The 23,438-nt window shown below is 58.1% G+C and overlaps 8 protein-coding genes across 8 annotated transcripts; 3 read left to right on the top strand and 5 right to left on the bottom strand.

Annotated features, from left to right (window-relative positions):
* Positions 1-7: 7 nt before the first annotated feature.
* POSPLADRAFT_1179373 (hypothetical protein) lies at positions 8-1,623 on the bottom strand (the record flags this gene model as incomplete). Its single annotated transcript, XM_024488660.1, is given in 5 exon segments — positions 8-208; positions 290-1,074; positions 1,089-1,320; positions 1,387-1,512; positions 1,570-1,623. 4 exon segments carry the CDS (start codon positions 1,453-1,455, stop codon positions 8-10), a joined length of 1,287 nt encoding a protein of 428 aa, XP_024342432.1. The 5' UTR covers positions 1,456-1,512; positions 1,570-1,623.
* A 234-nt stretch (positions 1,624-1,857) lies between these two features.
* Positions 1,858-3,312, top strand: POSPLADRAFT_1054370 (hypothetical protein; the record flags this gene model as incomplete). Its single annotated transcript, XM_024480512.1, has 5 exons — positions 1,858-1,916; positions 1,970-2,308; positions 2,358-2,372; positions 2,426-2,567; positions 2,629-3,312. The coding sequence occupies 5 exons, from the start codon at positions 1,858-1,860 to the stop codon at positions 3,310-3,312; spliced, it is 1,239 nt and encodes a 412-aa protein (XP_024342431.1).
* A 316-nt stretch (positions 3,313-3,628) lies between these two features.
* On the bottom strand, positions 3,629-5,730 carry POSPLADRAFT_1134437 (hypothetical protein; the record flags this gene model as incomplete). Its single annotated transcript, XM_024484477.1, has 6 exons — positions 3,629-4,048; positions 4,113-4,157; positions 4,211-4,455; positions 4,509-4,664; positions 4,727-4,866; positions 4,922-5,730. 6 exons carry the CDS (start codon positions 5,728-5,730, stop codon positions 3,629-3,631), a joined length of 1,815 nt encoding a protein of 604 aa, XP_024342430.1.
* A 2,503-nt stretch (positions 5,731-8,233) lies between these two features.
* On the bottom strand, positions 8,234-9,647 carry POSPLADRAFT_1135747 (hypothetical protein; the record flags this gene model as incomplete). Its single annotated transcript, XM_024484604.1, has 5 exons — positions 8,234-8,308; positions 8,360-8,568; positions 8,621-8,846; positions 9,018-9,532; positions 9,593-9,647. 5 exons carry the CDS (start codon positions 9,645-9,647, stop codon positions 8,234-8,236), a joined length of 1,080 nt encoding a protein of 359 aa, XP_024342429.1.
* A 2,023-nt stretch (positions 9,648-11,670) lies between these two features.
* On the bottom strand, positions 11,671-13,289 carry POSPLADRAFT_1044959 (hypothetical protein; the record flags this gene model as incomplete). Its single annotated transcript, XM_024478644.1, has 7 exons — positions 11,671-11,789; positions 11,835-11,976; positions 12,152-12,156; positions 12,191-12,337; positions 12,972-13,058; positions 13,129-13,194; positions 13,277-13,289. The coding sequence occupies 7 exons, from the start codon at positions 13,287-13,289 to the stop codon at positions 11,671-11,673; spliced, it is 579 nt and encodes a 192-aa protein (XP_024342428.1).
* A 937-nt stretch (positions 13,290-14,226) lies between these two features.
* POSPLADRAFT_1133903 (hypothetical protein) lies at positions 14,227-16,205 on the top strand (the record flags this gene model as incomplete). Its single annotated transcript, XM_024484412.1, has 6 exons — positions 14,227-14,434; positions 14,541-14,900; positions 15,131-15,463; positions 15,507-15,724; positions 15,754-15,871; positions 16,105-16,205. 6 exons carry the CDS (start codon positions 14,227-14,229, stop codon positions 16,203-16,205), a joined length of 1,338 nt encoding a protein of 445 aa, XP_024342427.1.
* Positions 16,206-18,707: 2,502 nt separating this feature from the next.
* On the top strand, positions 18,708-20,103 carry POSPLADRAFT_1044957 (hypothetical protein; the record flags this gene model as incomplete). The annotated part of the gene is made up of 2 exons (XM_024478643.1): positions 18,708-18,992; positions 19,048-20,103. 2 exons carry the CDS (start codon positions 18,708-18,710, stop codon positions 20,101-20,103), a joined length of 1,341 nt encoding a protein of 446 aa, XP_024342426.1.
* A 2,700-nt stretch (positions 20,104-22,803) lies between these two features.
* Positions 22,804-23,399, bottom strand: POSPLADRAFT_1133666 (hypothetical protein; the record flags this gene model as incomplete). The annotated part of the gene is made up of 3 exons (XM_024484380.1): positions 22,804-22,893; positions 22,949-23,010; positions 23,036-23,399. 3 exons carry the CDS (start codon positions 23,397-23,399, stop codon positions 22,804-22,806), a joined length of 516 nt encoding a protein of 171 aa, XP_024342425.1.
* Positions 23,400-23,438: the final 39 nt, after the last annotated feature.

Below are 23,438 nucleotides of genomic sequence, written 5' to 3'. Positions count from 1 at the left end.
TATGGCTTCAGTCAGACAAGTCCATATCTGTTTCTAACCGGTCATCGTGCTCATATGGTGCATTGCGAGTATTTTTCGCCGGTAGCGGTATTGAAGGGGGAGGCTCAGAGGGTGGAGGCGGCAGGGGAGGCGGCGTGCTAGATGGCGGCGGCGGAGGTGTACCAGTTGGTGGGGGAGGCATATTCAATGGCAGTGGCCAAGGGATACCCTGGGACCATTGGGCCTGGATACACTTTGACAGTAATACATTATTCCAGAGAGCCTGATGCTCGCGATCGTATGATCTGACAGACATAGGCCCCTCGCCGAACTCTGTCCCAGGTAGACCCCGACTACCGTACACCGTAAGGTGAGAGGAGCGAAAATAGGTGTCCGGATATGTAGCCCAACGGCGCATCGCAGAGCGGGATATGTCGGCATCAGAGGTGGATCCGCCGTCACCTTCGCCTGAAGAGCTGCGCAACAGCACCACGGAGAGGTCCAGCTGCTCCTCAATGTCTTCACCCACAATTATAAAGGCCTCCGGTTCATCCTCAGCCTTGTCTCCGTCGTCATAGATCAGCCACCGAACACGCTCCCGAGGATCAGTTCCACCGATCCATCCCTTCGGGTAGCCCCAGTGCGCCATGTTGCGTAACCACTCTACGTGCTCGCCAGTGTCATGCTCCTGCAGACCCAGTGCATCGCGCAACAGGGGCCCTTTGATCTGCCCAGGCTCAAATTCCTCGAGCCACGCTAGTCTCTGACGCTTCCACTCCACAACCTCGTGGACGCGTTGGTGCCTGTAGACCACAGTATCCTTGTGAAAGCGATGCAACTGTCGCGAGAGCTTGATGAGAGCGGGGTTGAGCGGATCCGCGCACGACGAGTAGACGTGATTATATGAACCACAGTTGAAGCAGCGTGTCGCGTAGTCCGGATCAGGCTCTTGCATGCCAGTACCCAGCGCGGTGTCCCTACACCAATCATAGAAAATGTCTTCACCGACGTCCAGTTCCAGCGTAACCCAGCTTGGCCGAGTATCAACGACAAACAGTGGTACCGACTGCTCGTGCTCCTGCCAGAGTGTCAGGCCTTGGGCGTCCCACTGCTGCCCTGGCCGTCCCGGGTCCATGGGTCCTTCTCCCAAGTGTCGATGGCCTGGTTCACTGTGTGCGCGTCCCAGCGGCCCTTGGCAATCTCCCTGCCCTCGAGGTGCAGCGCCGGGATCCAGTAGACATACTTGCGCTTCCAGCGCTCCTGCCCAGCGTCCTGGATGTTGATCGTCTCGAGCTCGAAGGAGCGTTGCTGTCTGACCTTCGCAAGTTCAGCTTTGGCTATCTGTGAGGTGCATTGTGGTGAATAAGCACATGAACGCGAGATGAGTGTGTGGAAGTTGTAGCGTACGTCGCAAAGAGAGCACTGGGGTCCCGAAAACAACGTTAGGCGTGCAATACGACCAACACGGGCTGCCATGAACGAGAACACGGGGCAAGTACTATTGAGATTTGACGGTGTTTAGAAGCCCGCGCGCTGTTCCGTCCGCTAACCCTGAGAACGCATATGTGACTTGGACGAAGTTCGACACACCTCGATGATTCCAACCTTCACGATCCTCCCTTCAACTCCTTTCGCGCTGTCTTCGTATTTACAGCACTCGTGCCAGAGGCGGAAGGCCGACAACGGCTGAGGTGGTGGAATATATTCAACGTCGGAAAGCGCGCTGAAGACGCCTACTTTCGGTTGATTGGCGCACCGACGACCGAGTCAATGATGCATGGCGTACGAATTCGATATGCAAGGCTGCATAGACGGTACCTTTATCTCGTCTGCTCTTGACCACGTCCATTCAAAAGGATACTCGCTTGAAGGCTCATCATGACAAGCTCGCTTGGATTCCGCTTGTCTCGCGGGATCGAGAATACCAATCGCCCACCGTGAGTCCACTTTGCAGCCGACAATGGTAGTCAGTATTGAATGCACTTTGCAGTATTCCCCAGGCGCACAAATGGGCGGAGGCGTATGTACCTACGCCAGCCAGGCCGCTGCTGGACATGTCGCAAGGAGTGCCAGGTATTCCTCCCCCGCAGGAAGTACTGAATGCACTAGGAGCGGCAGCCTCAGACCCCTCGAAATGCGGGTACGTTCCTAACGTTGGGGAGCTAACGCTCAGGAAGGCGATCGTGGAGGAAATGAAATACCGGTATGGGGAGGATACGGACGTAACTCCAGACGACATCGCGGTCACTGCAGGTTGCAATCTCGCCTTCGTGACTATAGCTATGACGCTGGGAGATGCAGGGGATGAAATGATTTTGCCCATTCCTTGGTACGTGCATTTAGCGAACATGATATGCGGTGACACTGATCCAACTCAGGTATTTCAACCATGAGTATGTCATGCTACAAGAACCGTAACTCGCCGACGTTAACGATAGACGAATAGGATGACATTGACCACGCTGAACATGAAGACCGTCATACTACCGACTCTCCCTGAGGATGGCTTCATGCCATCTCCGGAGCGCTGTGAGGCCCTGATTACCCCCAAGACCAAGGCCATCGTACTAGTTACGCCTAACAACCCTGTGCGAACCCGTTCAGTTTTGTCTGAATTAACAAAACGCCTAACGGGATCGCGTTGACTAGACCGGTGCTGTATACCCGCCTTCTCTCATCTCAGCCTTTGCCGAGCTAGCCTGCAAGCATAACATCGCGCTGGTGATCGATGAGACATACCGCGACTTCATCACCACCGGCCCTCCACACAGCCTCTTCTCTCCCTCGCCTGCCTGGAGCTGGCGCACCACATTTATCCACCTCTACTCTTTCTCCAAGTCCTATTGTATCCCCGGTCACCGCATGGGCCTGATCTGCGCGTCCCCGGCGCTCATCCCACACATCAACGCCGCGCTCGACTCCATCCAGATATGCGCCCCGCGCCCGCCCCAGGTCGCGCTAGCGCCCCTACTCCCCTCCCTCCGCCCATTCGTACGCGCAACCGCCGACGCCGTCGCCCACCGCCACACGCTCTTCGCGCAGTGCCTCCCCCCGCGCTGGCACATCGGCTCGCATGGCGGGTACTACGCATTCGTGCGGCACCCGTTCGTGCGGGTGCACGCGAACGAGGTGTGCGGGCGGCTGGCAGCGGAGCGCGGCGTCGTGAGCCTGCCGTCTGGTTTCTTCGGGCCCACGCAGGAGCCGCAGTCCGGCGAGCCCCCCGAGCGCTGGATCCGCTTCTCGGTCGCGAACGTGAGCGACGAGAAGATCAAGCTCGTTTGCGAGCGCCTCAGAGAGAGCGAGGAGGTATTTGGGTGGGAAGTCGGACCGTGATCTGAGATGGAGATCGGCTCGTGGGCGGGTGTGGGCGCGTGGATGGATCAGGTGCGTGCAGTCTAGATCCTCGGTTGGTTTACACTAATGACACCAACGCGTTCTTCGATCGCGCCCATGCAGAGTATTGGCACCGTGACCAGTTGTAGAAAATCGGAAGATCGCTCACAGATAGACTAGATTCATTGACCCGCGTGGCTCAGAAATGGTGGATCCAAATAATGTATTAGAGAGTCCATTGTCCACATTGAACGCAAAACGAGGGTGAGTAGGCGTCCATGAATTAAATACAGCATCGCGTTCGGTCTCCACTGTGTCAACTCCAGCAATACCGCTCCATACAGCTCTCGCACACCCCACTGCGCTCGATCCTCTCCCGCCTCCTGGATCTGTCCACAACCGCGCATGCAAGGCACGCCGGCCACAGCGCGTCCTTTTCCAGCCCCTCTGGTATGCCCTGCGTGGCGACGTCGAATGCCTGCGAGAGCATGCCGTCAATCTCGTCCGCAGAGTATACGAATTGCGACGTCGACGTATTCGTGAGCGGCGGCTGCCCCAGCGGCGGGCCGCCGTTCGCGAGGTAAATGACGAGCGGCTCCCCAGACTCCGCGGTGCTCTCGCAGCCGAAGAAGGTGGGGCGTTTCGTGAGATTGTGCGCCAGGAACGTGGATTCCAGCGGGGGCACTGGCGGGAAGGCGTATGTGCCGGGGAAGAACGTCATCCGGTCTTGCGTTGCCTGGCATGGTATCCCGAAAGTCAGACACAAGAGCTCCACCTATCTGCAGAATCGCAAAACGTACAATCGCGGATAGCCCAGCCGTCCAGTTGTCCTCGGTGTCCGCCGCCTGACGTCTATGGTCAACATCTGCGGTGCTGACGTGGGCGGTGGACGACTCACAGCGTCAATCGCAAAAATGACCTCCACATTGCGTGCCTTCACCAACAGCGGCATGAATGGTACGACCTCACCATCCTCGCCGCCATCAACTAGCTGCAGAAGTGTCTCCTTGCTGTCAATATAAGTGGAAGGAGCCACGCCGTAGAACGGATTGGGCACGAGCGATACGTCGAGCTCTATCCCAGATTCAGGGATCAGATCCGTTAGCAACTCGAGGACAGCTGCTATCGGGGACGCCGCCAGAGCTGCAGCCTTGTTCGCTAGGTCAGCATTATCATCTTCCCTATGCATGGTGAACTTACTGAGGTGTTATAAGTATTAAATTCATTCGATGACATCGCCTCAATGAAGCACAGTTGATCGAAGTTGGTGGCACACAGGCTGTCGTTAGGAGAGCCCAAGTACTCGGTTGGAGTGAAGGCGGCGAGCGTAGGATCGAACGAGCCAAACTCGACTACGAACCGCAGCGTCAGTTCACATGATGAGACCCCTTCCGTGCGGCGAGTTCGTACTCACAGACGTTGATCTCGTAGATGGGATTCGTCAGCGGTATGACGATGTCGGTCTCGTTGAACACATTGGACTCGTTTCCGTTCGGTGAGAGGGAGTCGGTGACGATAATCGGGAATGGCTGCGCGTAATTCGCGAATGTGTCTCTGCGCACAAATATCAGCACCGTCGAACGCAGGCCGCCGACGTGCGATGACGCACAGCTTCGCAATCGCGGAAAAGGTGAGTCCCGCGCCGTGTGGCAGAGCGTCGTCCCAGAAGTCGTTGGCGTCGGTTCCATTCACGAAATGCCGCGAAAGCGTTCGCGCCCATACATCGCTGACGGTCACCGGGAAGCCCGCAACGTGCTTCCCCATGATCTCCTCCACGAGCTCGAGGACATATGCGTCGACCGCAACTGAACTGTTTCCGGGCTCCAATAAGTCGTACTGCGTCAGCCAGCCCCCGAAACTGTCCGTGCTAGCTGCGGAGGGGGCAAAAATAAGCTCCGGCAAGGTGGGGAAGTTTGCCTGCGCGAGCGACGTGACGAGCCAGCTGCCTCCAGACAAGCCGGCAAGGTAAGTGGCCGCTTGGAGCAGGCCGCCGGTTCCTGCCTGCACCGAGGACGCGTTGCGACCGTCCAGGGTGTTGAGCACGCCAGCCCCGAAGATAGCCGCCCTGTAGCCGCCGCCGCTGGTGGCGATCCCGAAGTGCGGGTATCCGCGTTCGCCGTACGTGCCGCGCAGTATGTCTGCGACGTATTCTGGGAGGCTTGTTACGCCTGCCACGCTGTGGGTCACTGCCGCCAGGTACGATCCCCATGCGTCAGGAAGCACTTCGGATCGTCTGCCTGCTACGTAGGCGTGCTCTTCGTCGCTGAGAAATTGGTCGACGGTGCCTACCTCTCTGAGAAGAGATACGCCAGGCGGGCATGGCGCGAGCACTGGCGCATAGCCGACCGACGCGGCTAGCTGACCGGCTACAGAGCGCGCACAAAGAGCGATGGACAGGGGTAAAGCCAGATGCTTCATGGGTCGTCCAGCGGTCAGAGATGCTCGGAGCGGAGGGGATAACCGACGGCGCTCAGAACATTATATAGCGGTGGAGCCGAGGGTTTCTGGCAAAGTACAGGGGACAACAATAGACGACGACGGTTTCATATGTGCGGGAGGCCGTGCGAGCGATGTGCACCCTAATAGATTACGGATCACGCGGAAGATATCTGTACCCACGTGTGTCGTAAGCAGTCATACAGGCAATGTGCACGGATGGCGTCGGGTATCGGGATGCTACCTAGGGAAGAGTGCCAGTCAGTCGATGTCTGAGCTGGTGATATATGGCGTGTTCGTCTTCACACATGGCTACGATGGACTTGGAAGCCTGTACGAGAACGAGTACGAGCGTGCATCCGGCCAGCGAACATACAATCTGTGGAAGATTTGCAACCTGGCTTGTGCAGCCGAGTGCATCGTGCGGACTGCGGCTGTTGCTGATCGACGATCAAATTGGTGCCTGGCGCCTGATATTCAAGATGTGGACTCGGATGTCCTGAGCATGCCTGCCAGCAGTCAGCAAGTCTGACTCGTGTCATTGGGGTATTCCTTAGGGGATAACAGGGGCTCTGTGTTCACGGTATAGTCTACACAAGGCCTGTTAGCTAACCACACGGAGGTAACTGTTTCTGTTGAAGTAACAGGAGACAGTACTAGTGGCAGCTGTCTCGACTCCCTGAAATGTTCTCCTTGGCTGCGACATCCGACAGGTGTGCTTTGAGTTTGCACTGGTCTGGAATGAATGGTATCAATCTATCAGGCTGTGTACGTCGTCCGAGAACCCTATACGACAGGCGAGCTTTGACTTACCGTTCAGAGCGCACTTAACTTACGTCGGTAGGGACAGAGTGCCGATATCACCCAGGTGTATATAAATCGGCACGCGGACTACAGGGCTGTCGCTGAAGCTGAAGCCTGGGGAATAAAACTGGAGTATCAGGAAGCTGTCACGTTAACTCACGTCAGCGTCAGGGTCTTCTAGTCTGCGATTTCCTCGGATCCATTGATCGGGGTATTTGGGACGGTTGACGCAAGGTGCAAAGAAACTACATAGGACACCAATCGCCTATTCAGCGCCACCAGCGGTACACTTGGCGAATGCCGATTATGGCAAAAGGTGTGTGACCTCAGGAAGCGACAGACGTGCCCGAGGAACTAGGCGCGCCCTCCCCGCCGTCTCACACGCTGTCACTGTTCTGCCCAGCAAGCCGTGTATAATTGGGTCGGCCGCGCAGAGCCCGCGGGGTGAGTGTTCGATATCTCTATTTAAACTCGTTTCGAGGTGTACCCGATCAAAATCAAGTGGACGTGAACAAAAGATAAAGCTATAGCTTAGTTCGCAACATGGAATCTTCTGGCTGTACCCTGAGATACAACCGTGAGGAAACGTATCACGGCCAGAGTAAGCTCAGAACATCAAAGCTCTCCAGCTTTGACGTGAAGACGACACAGAGGCTCATGGTACTTTTTCTAAAGATGGTTTTACTGGGGCCTACCATCGGTGTACAAAATGAGATAGTTGATGATCTACTTGTCATTTGAGGGCAACTCTCTATGGACCCATGGCATGATAGTGTAATGCTCTTCGGCTGTGAAAGATCGCTTGACAAGCTGCTATTATATGCTGAGGGTTCAATTTTGTGTATGGGCAAAAGGTTTAGCAGGTTTGCTTTAATTTCCCTAAGCAGCACAAGATGGTAGACCTCACACGAGATGGCACTCATCCGCTGGAAGAAATCTCCTTGTCAAGCCAAAACCAGCCACATTGGCCCAATGCTCCTGCAGAGGTCAAACTCCCCGGAGCCCTTCCAAAGAAGCGAGTCAGCATTCTCGTATAGTTGCGCCCTGGACACGCACCCTTGAAACGACACCTCTTCCGCCTCGGCAAAGCAGATTCAGCGCGTTGCTCATTAGCACTGATGATCAAAGTGTGATACACTAAGTACCTTCTCAGATGCGCGACCTGGAAACGAGCTCGCGCCCTGCTACGATGCACCTTCCTGCCTTCCAACTTGCAGGTGTGCACAAAGCTTTCCGACTCTCGTCGCTGGCCGCCGACAAATGGATCCAGACAATGGACATGCACTACAGTCCGGTGTAAAATAAGCGCACCTCGCTATCCCGTCATTAACGACTATCCTCGCGCATTGTGAGAAGGATGAATTGTAGTACATCTGTGAGGCCATCAGATGAGAAGGCTAGTGGGGTATATACATAGAACGCGCGAGAATACAGTAAGTAATGCGATCGGGCTGAACGTTCGGGCGCTCGTTCGCACTGGCTCACGAGAAGACAAGGTAAAGGATACAACGCAGCATGGATCGGATGAGACTTTGATATGACTTGGTGATTGCCTCCGAAAAAAGGAGATGTGTAGCAAGCAGATGCGGCAGGACGTCGATATCACGTCCACCGGCGGTAAGTGATCGGGAGCGCGTCCCTTCTCCGATACTTCATCGTCATCGCCGCTTCACTTGAATTATCAGTGCCTATCGTCCTCGCGAAGCATCCTAGGACGTAATCTCGCGATGACGATTGCACATAGGACGCAAACGCCCTGCGCGCAGGACTCAGTCAAAACCTTTCTAGGACGGTATTGCATACTTACCGCAGTGGGCCAGCACACTACGAATGACGGCCTTTCCGATGTCACCTTGGAGATAGCAGATAGGAGGGACCCGCACAATGCACCTGCCATGTTCTCTATCACGCGAAAACCTATGATAGCGCTGCCAATCTGGCCTGGCGCTACTGCTAGAGTGGTGAGCGTGAAGAGAGACGCGTCTACGGGAGAGCCGAGTGCGGTAATGGCAAATGCTGGGCGAGATTTCAATGTGTGCACTTTTTCGAGAGTGTCACTGAGGCTCACCCACGCTGGAAAAGGTTTTGTTCCTGCTCAGCGATAGTAGAACGAGCGACGTCGCTTGGACGAAGAAGCACAATCGACAGAGTAGCAGCTCCTGTCGGACAGCTACTTTGTTGTCGAACCTGGATTGCCCAGACCCGGCGGTGTCAAGGCCTGCGTCCCTAGGAACATTGTCTAGCTCGACATCCCCGAGATTCGGCCCGTCTTGCGAGTCATTGGTCGACTGTCTCTGCTCTCGTATAGCGTATTTTCGATATAGCATCACGAAGGCAGGAACGAGGCAGAGTGCGGCCAATCCACTCGACATAGCAGTGGTAACCATAGTCGCCATGTACTGCGAGTAACCGTTCATAGTGAGCGGTGAGTGCTCTGCTCGTTTTGTGCATCGAAGACGACTTACTCTTATAGGCATCTCACTCAGTTGGTTCGTAACCTCCAATTCAGCTACCTTCCTTGCAAATACTAGACACGGTATCATCATGGAGAGCCAGCGGAGTGTTGGATTGGAAACAATCATGACAATCGGCGTGAATAATGCTCCACTTAGTATCCATTCCTTTACCGAGGGCGGTTTCTCCTCCAGAGCATTTGCTTCCAGCCGGGATGGCTTGCGAAGTTCGCGCAGGACGTAATGGAGATAAGCGAGGTACATCAAATGGACGACCATTGCTATGCTGAAGACTGCGCCGTATAGCTCGAGTGAGGTCACAGCAGCAGAAAGAATAGTCGAGGCGATCGATCCCATTGGCATCACCGACAGGGCGAGGCCGAGTACGAAGGTTCGCCTGGTAGGGGATGATGTATCGGTGAGGAACGCTAATTGTGCTGTGAGAACAACATAGCTCCCTCCCGCGAGGCCGTTGAATAGAGCAGTAAGAAGGACGGCATTGGAAGTAGTGAGAGCCGACGACCTGACTGCACGGGTTGGTAAGTAGGATGCTGAGCGAGTAACAAAAACGTGACCACTCGACTCACGGCAAAGAAATAGCCATACGTCACCGATGGCCCTGAGTACGGTTCCAGCGGCCATGACGTACTTTCTGCTCCGCGTATCGAGCAAGACGCCATACACCCCTGACACGACGGCGCCCAAGACAGCCAGAGCAGTCTGCTGCTGATCTAGACTAGTGGCGACTGCAGTGGATACGTCGTGAGAGTAGCAGTGATGGAGGTTGGGTTGAGTCTGGTTCTCCGTCCCGTTCAAAGCATTCCCCGCGAGATATGCGATGCAATGTACGTTCTGATAAAGCATAAAAGTGAAATGGCCCGACATACCGGAAGAGAGTCCGTAAAGAAAGAAAAGCGGGAGGATCGCGAATGGGCCCGCTCTCCAAGCTCTCAAACGCGTGGATGTCTCTGGGCGCATCACAATGGATATACGATGATTTGGAGGGGCACTCGACTTTGAATCCTGGAGTTGCAGCTGTGCGTGATCCTGCCATAGGGTTATGAATACAGTACAGTGGCTGTTCGACTGCGCGACTAATAAGAGATCACGGGAAGTTGACAGCCGATGCGGACCCGTATCTCGACTCTGACTCGAAATGGAGTCTATTTTTGTAGCCACGAGCGACTGAGAATGGCAGGAGTAGTCACCATACTTGATATCAGGCTTATATGCAGAGGCCTGAACAGATCATATACTGTGCCTCCCTGGGTAGTCGGCAGACCCCCCAAGTCGGCACCCTTTGCCTGATTGGCTCAGGAGCTAAAATCAATGATCGGATTGCGAACATCCCGAGAAATTCCGGGGAATCCTGCTCTCTGATTGGTCCTGCCGACTTGGGGGGTCTGCCGACTACCCAGGGAGGCATAGTATGGGGGATCATTGGGTGCTCACACGAAAATAATTTCATATGTAATACAGATAAAGGTCAGCATCAGCCATTCAAAAGGAATGACGTCATTTACATCAGGTTCGACATGTCAGTTCGACCCACCGACCAGACCGTTCCCAGGGTGTAACTAAATGAGTAAATGTACCAACTCGAAAGGCGCGAACGTGGAGTTGCAGAATACGGCCCGTGGTCGATTCGACAGACGTGACTTTGTACCCATATTACGTAGATATGAAGTAAATTGCAAGAATATTTCCCTCCTAGACGGGCCGACGTCGGTTTACTAGAGGAACTTGACAACAATGAACACTCATGCAAATCACCGTGCAGCCTATAGTGCAGCAAAAGTCGCCTATACTCCGAGCAGAGCAGACTCAAACCGGATTGACAATTCACTCGCTGATGGAGGGTGAAAATCGACGGATCAGAAGTATTCTGTATGTCTTCGTTAGTGCCAACGGACTCAAACAACATGAATTACTCAACACGTTTTGCGTCGCATGTCGATGGTTACGTGCGCGAAACGTGAAATCGACTGCACCGATACGAGAACGGGTACTGATATGCAGGAAAAGCTAGAATTTGACGTATGTGACGGAACTACCTGCTTCCGTGCATTCCTGCCATGCGCCTCGAGGCCTGAGGCCTAAGGCTTGAGCGCTGAGCGCTGAGCGACCGCGGGGGGTGGTCCATTTCGCCAGATCTGCGAACATCTTCTCGCATCCCTGTCGTAACTGCGTTAGAAAGCAAAGGGCGCATGGAACACGCCCGCCGTTTTGTCCGTGCATTTCCGTGCAAAACAGAGAATCTAGGTCCCGATTGTGCATACACGACATATGCGCGGCTTGACTAAACATATGTACACGGAGCCGAGAGCAGTGTCGCTTCTTCAAGTTCTGTGTCATAATCAATCTGGATCAATATGACAACCGCTGTGCACAGCATGTGGTGAACTGATCTCGGAGGCAGTCAGGCAAGCTTGGGCACGAAGGGCATAAATGGTGGCATCATACGACGTAGTCAGCAACAGCATTAGTATGACGAGAGCCCCTCAGAGCTGCGTGTGCTCGATACGACACATTTCGAGCCTGGTGCGGGATCTGTGCCTGGCCTGTGCACGCACAGCAGAGTCTAAGCTTGGCGGAGTACGACGGCAATACGGCAATATCTTTATACCACTTAACATCTCTGTTCGTGATAGCGGTGATCAAGGCATTAACGATCGCCGACGTCGTGACGTCGTGATTGTCGACTGTGAACAGTGGTAGCGGTGCATGTCGCGCCGCGGCGTCGTCGCCGAGCATCCCCTTCATTACTGGGATCACCCAGGAAATCTGCAGCCCGTCAAGCTCCAAGGACAATCATTGATGCGGACGCACCAGCGACAACCGACGCCGCACCAGACGATACTATGTCCGTCGGCACACGGCGGCGCCGCTCCTTGCGCCGCGCATGGGTGACGCATCCGACGCTCGTAAGCCCGGTCATGTGCCCTTGCGTCCTTGTCTTTCCCTCGGCCGCCTGCAGGCTCGACGCATTATCGCGCACGCGTGGTCACGGCATCAGAAAGCAGCGAGGAACACGGGACACCCGACGTTCCTCGAAGACGGAGCCAATTCCTGCGCCCCCGCGGGTGCGGCGTGCCCTTGTATTCTGGTGGCCCCGAACAGAGACGGCAGCCAGATCCATATCTTACCACCGCTGACGCATCACATGAGAGCGTCGCGCGTTCTACCGGAGGCGTATATCAGAGGCAATTTCGGTGGTAGTGCCGCAGTGATGGACGTGAAACCCAGTTCGAGAGCGTCGAGTCCGAAGCACCCTGATAGGAGACTCAGGTAAATACATCGCTCCTGCGTCTCGCTGTGATTCTCCAAGCATACTACGCGGCGAGCAGCCATCGCGATCGCAGATCTGATGATGCGCTATGGTAAGCGGGCGCACGCGAGACGGAGCCGGGTCTCACCGAGGCTCCGCATCAAGGCGAGCAGCAACCTGAGCAACAGTTGCCATCGTGCGATGCTCGCTTGCTGCTGAAGCCACTGATCCAGCCCGGTTGCCAAAAGGAGATGCCGTGGGCGGAGATGTCGCGAGGATGGACGATCGGCCGCTAGCAGCTGCTTAGCTCAGGGGCGCCTCTACCGGCGCAATCGCTCGGGAGATCTGGGAACTACAGAGGAGTCCGTGCGCGTACTAGAGGTCCGGCTGAGGCTCCCTTCCACAGGCATCGACTGGGACAGCCCGGGTAAATCGCAGCAGCCTTCGAGGGGCCTCCGTCGCGGCACCCGAGGCTCCGAGTGTATATGTAACGACGCACGGCCCACCTCCCCTTGGCGCCACGACGCCGTCTCAGTCGCGCCACAGCGTCAGCGCAGATGTGTTCGTGCGCCTACAAGGCGCAACAGCCGAGCATCCCAGAGGCGCTCCATGATGCATGTACATGCCCGAATATAACGGCGCGTCGGTGTGGGTACCGTCCAAACACGACAGCCGCTGGGAGACACGGTGCCACTCACAAACGGGGCTAGCTGGCGGGCCCATAGAACGGGGCAATGTAATATTATCGTTCGATGGGACGATGGGCAATAAGCGCGACAGCTGACCTGCAGGACGCGCTTGATCGGGAGTTTAATGTGCATTAAAGAGGAGAGCGAGCGCACTTGCCAGACGCACCAGTCACGATCGCCGCATTTGACGTGCCGCCGTCCGGCCTCGGCGGACCGGGGAGAGCTGCAGGCACTAAGAATTTAATAATTGGAAGCAGCTGATGGACAGCATCGTTCTACGCAGAAGGGCACAAGTAAACAGCACGCCAGCGCACTCGCCTTGCCCATGCTTAAGCGGACATATTAATCCAGAACCGGCACATGGAAAGCAGCGAGGCCCGTCCGCGCTCTCATACAGAGCGTCGCCACTCACTTCCGGCCGTTCCACGAACGCACGGCGGGAAAGAAAGGCGTTAGATTTAGATAGCCGACGTCTGATAGGGAATGGGCAGAACGATGTCCGAGATGATGGCCGAGGGGCAGGGGGCGTGCAGATTGGCGACATCGCCGGGAATGTGGAGGGCCCAAGAGACTCTGCTCTGCCTTGGAGTTTGGAAATGAAGTCCGAGCTCCGGGGCGGCGATGACCCCGCTCCAAGCCCCGGGAATACAAGCGGGCAGTGGTCGACGGCCGTGGGACCGAGCCGGGGCAAGTCCTGACGACAGCGGCCGGTCAGAGTCCGCAGAGTTCCAATGTTAATGAAACGAATGAAGCACGCGTGCCGGCCGGCGTCGCCCACGATTCTTATAGCGATCTGATGATGGCGAGGATTCGACGTGGACGGGGCCTGGGACAGATGATGCCGGCCGGAAGCTAAGACGCAGATGTGCAGGGGGGGATGAATCCAAGAAGCGGCGGCGAAGCGTGGGGCGCGACGCCCAAGAGCAGAATGCGTCACGGAGGGCGCCAGAGTGGGGCGCCGACCAGGGGGTGCGATCGGACGAGGGGGTGCGATCGGACGAGGGGGAAGGGGGGAGCAATCGGATAGCGTCCGCGGCTTCGAGGCATCCCTGCAGCATAGCAACGGCGCCGAGGATTCATTCCTTCATTAGAAGACTCGACGAGCGTCGCGCCACGCCAGCGGCGCATGACCCGGGGAGCAGCCGGCCCCCAAATTCCAGACGCAGCACGCCCAGTGAGGGGAAGTCTTACACGAGAAGGGGGGGGGGAAGCGGAGGCGGGGGCACAGCAGCGCCGAGGCAGAGGCTCAGTGCACAGACTTGCGATGACAGAACAGCGTTCAAGAAGCAAGGACACAGACGCACAGCCAGGCACACGACTTTGGAGGCATCGAATCTTGTGGAGCAAGGATCGAAGGCGAGTCCAGACTCCAGACCAAGCCGGCATACCAGCACGCACGCCCAGCGCCAACCGCAAAAACAACAACCTCCACACAAAATCCACAGAACGCGCAGCACACACGGACTATGTATGTACGTAGACGTACATGCCCGGGACGGAGCTCGAGCACGAGCCACGCAGTCAGCAAACCTTCGCGCAGCCAATAAATCTGCGCACAGCCAGTAAATCTGCGCACAGCCAGCAAACCTGCGCACAGCGCCAGCAAGTCTTCACGCAGCCAGAACCCTCGATCGGCGGTCGGTGGTCTATTATTGGTGATTGGTAGCTGGTGGGCCCTCAGAGCGGTGCAGGCGAAGATTTCCCTCGCACCACATCTAGGGTGCTGGCGCCCGCTCGCTCGCGCCACCTCCACGCGCCGGATATGGAAGGCGTTGTATACCGTGCTAAATTGCGGCGCCACGAGGCGCCGAGGTGTCCGGGCGACAAATGGCACGCAGCGACGGCTGACAGCGAAGCGTGGAGGCGCGAGGCGAGGTGTTCGGTGTTCCACGGGTGACCACGGGATGCACGGAGAAGAGGGGGGGTTGCTGGTTGAACGTTGATGGGGCGGGTCGATGGTGGGATGGGATGGCCCGTGGGGGCGGGGCCTGGGGAGCTTGAGAGTCTGTCGGACAGACGCAAGATGCGTGAGCTGCCCGCTCGTCAGCGCCAGAAGTACTAATACGCTCAGCGCTCAGCGCTCAGTGACAGGGCACACCCGAACAGGAATATCACATGCACCCACACAAACAGGGTGGGAGCACCCCGAGCTTGAACCTGATCGACAGCCCTGGTGCCCTGGTGCCCTGATGGCCGCAAGGACGCAGCTATTACCGCACGCCATGGCCGCCTTCGCCGCGAGATGCGCAGGAGCGCGGGGCGGGGAAGGCGGGGAAGCGGCCCTCGAGGCGTGCCTGTGACAGATGCACAGCGTACCTGGCAGGACCCTGCTTCTGGAAGCAAAAAGGCCGCGGGGCAGTCGCCGGGGCGGCCTGTGGGGCGCGAGACCAGGGAACCGGCGCAGCGACGCCAGGGTGCGCGCCGCGTACGAACATGCATATGCGGTCTCGAGATGAAGAGGACGCGAAAGGCGGGAAGGGGCGCTGCGGAGCGGGGGCGCGGTGAGTGCGCAGCGGCGGTGCGTATTCGCGCATCGACGGAAAGGACACCGGCTGGGACGCGACGTGCGGAGACTGGCTCTGCAGCAGCCACTTCGGGCTCAGCGCACGGGGTCGACGCCCGGTAGGATGTACGCGCGTCCCCCCCCCAAATGCGAGCGACGATCTTACGAGACGGTCTGTCGAACCTCCCTCGCAAGGGGGACTGGACGCGCTGCATGCGGGACGCACGGTGTTTGTCCTGCGGCGGGGCGATCGCCCGCAGTGAGTCGGTGCTGACGTACTCTGTGCAGGGTCCAGTGTGGCTAGGGCCGCACATGACGGCCCAGCGTGACTTGACCAGCGTCCGGCCGTACAAGGACGATATTGGTGGATGCTGGCCGAGTTGTGTCGTGGCGGCCCGGGGCCTATGTACGCGCTGACGCCGCTTCTGCTGACAGGAGTGGGTCAGACATGGCGGGCGTACCTTTTGCATGAACGTTCGAGCGCTACGCTCGTTGGCACCCTCGCAGTGCGGATGTCGAGAAAGCGCAGGGCGGCTAGTTATGAGCGTACGAGTGGCCCGGGATACTGGCATGCTGGGCGGGAGGCGCGAGAGGCGGGGGCAGGTGGTAGTGCGAGTGCCTAGGTGTTGATATACACAGGCGGCGCTGAGATTGAGTTCAACCCGGGTTCATCAAACAGCATGCTCAACCCAGGATGGACCGGGTTTTTCCCCGAATTGGCACCGCCGGGTCTTTTCTGATTCAGCCTGGCATTGGGTAAAACCTGGCACCCGGTGACCTGCGCCACGCCAGGTTCAGTGGACAGGCCGAACAATGCCGCTATTCCGCGAGCACCCCATAATTCCCATAAAATAATTCAAATAAATAATATATATATTATCCTGTACTCTACAGACATTCGACAGCAGCGCAAACCAATAGCTACTAGCTACATATATACAAGTGTGGTCAGTAAGTCAGTAGGTCAGTAGGTCAGTAGGTCAGTAGTCAGTAGTCAGTAGGTCAGTATGTCAGTAAGTTCGGACATCAGTAGGTTGGGACGTCAGTAGGTTGGGACGTCAGTATTGTCAGTATATGATTAGTGCGTCGCTCTTGTCAGTGGTATGTCAGTCTTGTCAGTCTTGTCAATATCATGTACTCACCTCCTCAAAGTGTCCCGCACCTTTGAATATCGACAACCAGTCGGCCACAGGTGCAGGGAGTTGATGAAGAAAAACGACGACTCACGCTGGCAAATGCGCAGTCACAATGTGTTACCCAGGTCACATGACTGTGACCTCAAGGGCGTCAGTGTCTGCTGGTGCGAACTCGGATATGTACATCTCGAGGCCAATAGGCTCTGCGCAGGTTCGGGTGCAACTGTGGACAGGACTGGCAGCATAGGGCGAGTGACACGCAGGACGACGAGAATAAGAGCGATGAGAAAACGAGGGCGGAGGAGCGAATATATACGAGGGCGGATGCAAGCCAAGGGTGGGGTGGCCCCTATCCATGGCCTGAGGGAGTTTCAGCGCCGGCCCCATGCTTGCGGGCTTTGGGTTTTCCCCGACTCCCTATGCCGAGCTGACGTCGGGATCGGGGCGGATGGGCGGGGGGCCAAGAGGACGTGGGTTAAACCCAATCCGGGGACTCCGGGTGACCCCGGGGCGTGGGAACTCAGGTTAGACTCGGGACCAAGCTCTGGCAGTGTAGACTGACGGCATTCAGAGGCACCTGGAGTGAAGCGAGACGTGAAAGTGTCAGTCTGATATGACAGAGGCCTGGGGATATTTTTGTACGAGGGGCCCGCTACAGTAGTGCGTCGGGGAGCGAATCGCGGAGACGCGGGTGATGGGTGACGCTGGGGCGCGTCTGGCGGACGGGAGATGGGCCGCGGGATGGGAATTGGAATGCCGGAGGGGATGAACGATGCGCAACGATGTGTATTGTTCCTACCTAAAAACATGCTGTGTATTGCAGTGGCTTACGAAGTAGCGAGCGGAATCCACCATCACGGACTACCGGGGGCTTCTGAGGACGGGGCGGTACTATGCAGATCTCGGTGTGCGATCAGCGTCAGGGTGGCAGTGTGTCGTGGGGACCAACGATTGAAGCGCAAAACTCTCGGGGAGGCGAGATCAACAGCGCGTAATACTATGCACAGATAGATTCGCGGCGCGGCGCGGGCGGAACCCGGGGGGGAGAACGGAGGACGACGGTGGCAGGTGCGGTGAGATGGCGTCTCAGGCGGCCTGTGACACGACGATCAGGCAGCCCACCAACGCGCAACGCATCAAGCGGCGGCGGAGTGCGGCGGACACCGAGGCAACATTGCAGCATAGTCCGTGTCCGTCGAGGCTGGCCGCGGGCTCGGCGGGTGATGGGTGTTATTGCAAAGTGATGAGAAATGCTACCGAAGCACGCCCCGACAGATCGGGGGCGCCGCCGCCACTCCGGAGAGAAGCAGGCGGGGGGCCGGAGGGGCAGGGAAAGGGGATGGAGGGGACGGTCGGCGATGAAGGGGGGGGAACGGAGGACGGCGTCGGGGGGAGGGGGAGCGGAGGACGGCGTCGGGGGGAGGGCCGGAGGAAGTAGATAGAAGCAGACATGATGGTGATGGCCGGAAAAGGGCAAGAGAGGCCGGGAAGTGCCGGGGGGAGAGATATATGGGAAGGTGGGAGAGGGAAGGGACGAATGAGCCCCTCCCCCCGTCGTTTATGGTTTTCGGTTGAGGCCGTCCCCCGCTGCTGCCCCGTCCGCCCCCCTCCTCCCTCTTGCACCCTCCCCCCCGCCTAGCCCTGCCGACACAAGGACACCGCCTGGAGTGAGTACTCCCCCTTCTCCCCCCCGCTTCCTCACTTATCCGCGCCCAATTTTCCGCCAACAAGATCTCGCGACCCTTGCCGGCCTCTCTCACCCCGCCCATCCCCTCTGCAAGCTCCCCCATCCTTCTCCTCCATCCTCTCTCTCTCAGCAGCACCTCGTCCGCTTGAGCACCCGCTCGCGACTGGTACCGCCCCTCCTCTCGATAGCCAACGACTCTCCTCAACAGCCTCGGTTTCCGCTGAGTCCGCTCGCGTGCCCGACCTGTCCCCGCACCCGCCCTCACGTCCCATCACCCAAAAGCAACGCTTTCATATCCCCTTCGTGATTCCGTGCTTTCTGTGCTCCCCTGACCCTCTCTAGACTGCCCACACATATCCCCATAACGGCCCCCAACTCACCACACGTCCCCCACCTCATCCTCCCCTCCACATCCATCCATGGCTCTTCCCATCACCATCCCCTCTTCGCCTGTTGGCACCGGCTCCCCGCTGTCTGTTGACGGTTCCAACGGGCCCCAGACCCCCTCCTCTCCTTCCAACCCACCCACTCTTGCACTCCCCCCTCCCGCAGACGCTGCCTCTGCCAGCACAACCACATCCAGCCCTTCCAACGGCGCAAACTCCAAGCGCAAGCCCAGCCGCCGTGCCAACACCGCAGAGCGCCGCGCCACGCACAACGCCGTCGAGAGACAGCGTCGGGAGACTCTGAACAGTCGTTTCTTGGTATGTCGCTCTGCACACGGGGGCCTCCTCGTCACTGATCGTCGATCGTCCGCAGGATCTCGCCGCCCTGCTCCCCAACCTCTCGCAGATCCGGCGCCCCTCAAAGTCCTCGATCGTCAACTCCTCGATCGCCCACATCCACGCCTCGCGCCGCCACCGCCTCATGGCTGCCCGCGAGCTTCGCCTCATCAAGTGCGAGGCCGACGCCCTCCGCCGTGAACTTAACGAATGGCGCGACCGCTCTGGTCTTCCCCGCGTCGAGGAGCCTGTCCGTGGCGAGGGCTTCCAGATGATCCTCAGCGGTGAGGTTGAAGTCCTCAGCGCTGGCCCCATCGAGGAGGAGGACGGAGCCGACTATGGCGACGATCAGTACGGCGATGACGATTACGCCGGCCCTGGTATGATGAGTTCCCATGGCAATGACGACGGCCCCGAGGACGTGCGCGCTCCTTTGGCTCACGCAGCTGCCGCCTCTCTCATGAAGTCTGAGGTTAGCCCCTTCGCCCACGCTGTCCCATCTGGCGGACTTCACCTCCAGACTATGGTGCCACGCCAAGGTGGCCATAGCAACGGCACACCGATGATCGTGCAAAGTCCTACCTCTGTGTCCTTTGAAAACCCCGCAATGGTCTCCATGTACGAGCCGCACCACCACCACGCGCACCCGCCGATGGCGAACGCGCAGTTCCCCGGCCAGTTCTTCAGCGCGCACGGTGGCGCCATGGCCGAGGACACCAAGATGTGGCATGGCCCCATGTATCAGGGCCCCGCGTTATCTGCGGGCCAGCAGCAGTTCACGCCGCCCGGCACCGCACAGGGCAATGCGGCGTACTACATGGGCATGCAGCAACGGCAGCAGATGCTTGGACGCGGCGGGATGGACGACGCGGCGCCGGCGGCGCAGCGGCGCGAGCGCAGTGGCAGCATGGCGAGCAACGGGAGCGGCGGGGGTGCGGGCTACGAGATGCCGCGGCGGATGGGCGCGGGCGGCCACTTTGGCGACGGCATGGGCATGGGCGGGATGGGGATGAACGTGGGCATGATGAAGGGCGCGCCGATCAGCGTGGGTGGCGGCGGGAACGGCCATGGGTATGCGTCGATGATGCTCTGAGCGGCGCGCGAGCTCGCGCCCCCCGGCTGGGCGCGCTTGTCAACCGTGTGTGCGCCCGCCGGCGGTCCAGAGCTGCGCTCGCCCGCCCCTCCGCGCGTACACGTCTTGGGCTTCTCGCCCACCATCCCTTCTTCGCTCATGATCGATATATCCTTCCCTCTGGAACCTGCTCTATTTAATTGCCCACGGTCGCCCTCGCTTGCCTGTACTGCTGCTTGCGCACGCTGCCCCCGCCCCCGTCTACCCCTATCGTATTCACGGCGCCGCCGCCGGTGTGTTGTGTGTTGTTGTTCTTTTCTGCTTGGTTGTGTGCTCGCCTACCTCCCTCACTCACGTCACGATCGATACCACCTGTACCACCATGTCGATGTCGCGTCTGACTGCCGCTGCCGGCCATCCAGTCGTTCCCGCTGTATTTCCACACTCGTTGTTATTAGCCAGAGGTGCGGTGCTGTACGCGTGCCGCCATGATCGAGATTTCCTCCGGATTATGCGCGTGTGCGTGTGCCCCGATGTCGGCGTCGACGTCGACGTCCGCCTGCCTGCCTGTGGCTGCAATCCACTCGTTATGCGCCCGCGGGCCAGCGCTGCTTCGTTCAGACTCGTTCGTTCCCGTGTGCTGTGTGATCGTCGTACACCGCGTCGCTATAATACGCTCATTCGCACTCGAGCCAAACGCATACGCCACAAGCCACAATCGCTGCTACCGCTGCGGCTAACGAGTACAGTAGTTGTGTGCGGTGCGGTACAGCGCTGATGCAATACGGTATACCCGCCCGTGTGCCTGCTTCTTCGCTCGCCTCGGGTCGCGTAGCCCATGGAGACGCGCGCGTCTGCGCCAGACAAGGATACTGTATCCGGAGCCGGCGCAGGTTGGAGGAACTAATGTCTGCTCTGCTCTGCTCTGCTCTCGGAGACTAGCGTCTGCATTGACATTGACACCCGCCACCCCGTCGTAGCGCGATCGCGAATGCGATGGCCGAGGGCGAGAGATCCGTGAATATGCACTGCGATCCGTGGATATGCACTGCGATCCGTGGCCATGCACCACGAGCATGCGTTTTGTCTGTTTTTTTCGTGTCTTGTGCGCAGGGTCGACCGACGGTTCGGCTCGGTCTTCGATACGAGATACGGCAGCGCTCCTCGCCCCATTGGCTGCCTGGCCGGAGTCTTTTGCTAGCAGAGTTTTGACCGCCTGGTCGTTCAGGGTCTTATCGACATACCACGGGTCTTTCTGGTCCCGCGAATCTCTCTGTCTTTGCAGGGTCTTTCGGTCTGTCGCTGATCTTATTTGGGGGCGAGGATTACGTGCCCGCCGCCGCAAGGCGAAGTGCGTCTTCTGCGTCGATCATGGGCAGCGCGGCCGGTCGACGCCGTTTGCGCGGCCGAGCAAGGGGGGCGGCATAGAAGGCAGTGGGGCCCCAGGGAATGCTCGTCATTCCCGTTTGTCTTCGCCTGACTGCGGGGTTCGCAGAGTTCGTGCTTGCTCAGCCCTGCACTTCATTTTGGTCGAAGCACGGGCACGCAGGCAAGCACATACGTCAGCCCCCAGCGGCGAAGCGCGTCCCGAACGCTCGACATTCGTCTCGGAGATCAGTCAGGCCCACATCCAGATGGTCGCCGCGCTGTCCTTCCTGCCCCCCGCTGCCACGGGACGCGAATGCTAGATGCGTGCACCGCGTATGCGTGCCGCGCCCGGCGCAGACCCTCGCGAAGATCAGAAGAGTCCGGTGGTCTCGGGGAGGGAAGCGCGCGTGCCCGTGAGGGGGCGAGGAGCCCGGAGCGGGGATAGTGCGCGGGGGAAGAACGCTTCTCGCCCTTATCTGGCGCGAACGCCCGGGCGGGACCGAGAGTCGAGGGGGATCGCTCTCAGGCTGGGCCGTCGAGGCAGGAAGAGAGATAGGCGTGTCGTGCGGGCGAGGACGCACCTGTATGAATCCATGACGTCCGCGACGGTGGCTACATGGAACGGCCGGGCCCGCTCGTGTGCAGGCGCGGGCCATGCTGCGCTTTTGTGCCTGTGATTTCCCAGGTGCTGTCGTAAGGCCTGCTGGGTCTGCGGATAAGAATACGCACTCTTACGGAGCACTGGGAAACCGGAAGGACCTTGCGGACGAGATGACAGACGGACGGTCAGCGACCATGACGCCTGCGGTTGTTTGATGGATCGGACAGGATAGTTCATCAGCGAGAGGCAGGCGTAGGTATTCGGGATGCGTACGTGCTGGGTGCTCTTGTATGTTCAGATGCCGTTTTACGTCATTGGACCGAAGTGAGGGCTCGGGCGAGTAGCGGGCTTTCGCGGGCCGCTCGACGACACCGAGGTTTACGGAAGGGATCAGCGTCAGTCGTCGGGCATCATCGTCGCTGGTGTAAATGAAATAAACGACAATGAAACAAGTCGCCAGTTCGCCACATGATCAGAGGACACTGGGCAACGACGCTGCTAGACTCGTACGCGACAATGTCCGAAAACACGGTATGTACTTGCACTTGCAACGCTATCTGTCAGATGTAATACCGCCAAACGAGATCTGCCATTTCAGGTCATCGGACAATGATGGAACGGTCGAACCACCCTATCGTATGCAACAACATCCGTTCTGCAAGCAACTCGTGCTATATATTTAAAAAAAGTCAGTCGTATCATCGTGTCTGACGGCGGATGCGGACAGTCACAGTAACACTTGTACTCCACCTTTACCAGCCAAGCGATTGATGAGGTAGGTCTTGCAGATCGATCTCGAGGCAGTCTCCTCTACGCATGGCCCAGAAGTAGTACACCTCAGCCTCACGATTGCGTCAGACACACTGGCAAGTGGTGAAAACTCGGGACCGAACATACTTTATCTCTCGTCGACGTCTTGATGATGTTCACCATGGCATCGAAGATGACGCTGTTGTCTTCTGCCCCCCGGCCACAGATGCCGACCACCAAGACCCCCCTTCCCAATGTGGCCCGTCTGCCTCTGCAGGAAGCAGCTCATCGAGCATGGGCGGTCGATGATATGTATGACGCTGATCGTTTGAATGAATAGAGCGTTCCGATTCTCCTGCCATCGACTCCATTTTCTTCGGTTCGACAGCTTGAGCTTTCCAGCTCTGGACTCCTTGACGTCATACAGCAGGCTCATTATACAAACATTTTCCACTGCTCGGTCAAACGCCTTTTTCAGGCGGACATTCTGGTCTTTGAGAGACATGGCCTCTAGCACCAATCGGTCGCGTTCCATATAAAAGCCAAGAGTGCGTAGCGCAAAAACGAGGCTCTCGTTATCTGCTTTAATGTCAGCCATGTCTTCATGCAAGTGGTCTCAAACGACAATATTATGTTG

Source organism: Postia placenta, assembly GCF_002117355.1.
Source record: "Postia placenta MAD-698-R-SB12 unplaced genomic scaffold POSPLAscaffold_3, whole genome shotgun sequence".
In the NCBI taxonomy this organism is placed as follows: Eukaryota; Fungi; Basidiomycota; class Agaricomycetes; order Polyporales; family Adustoporiaceae; genus Rhodonia; species Rhodonia placenta.
Note: the sequence above shows the minus strand (reverse complement) of the source record. Positions and strands in the feature narration are given on the sequence as shown.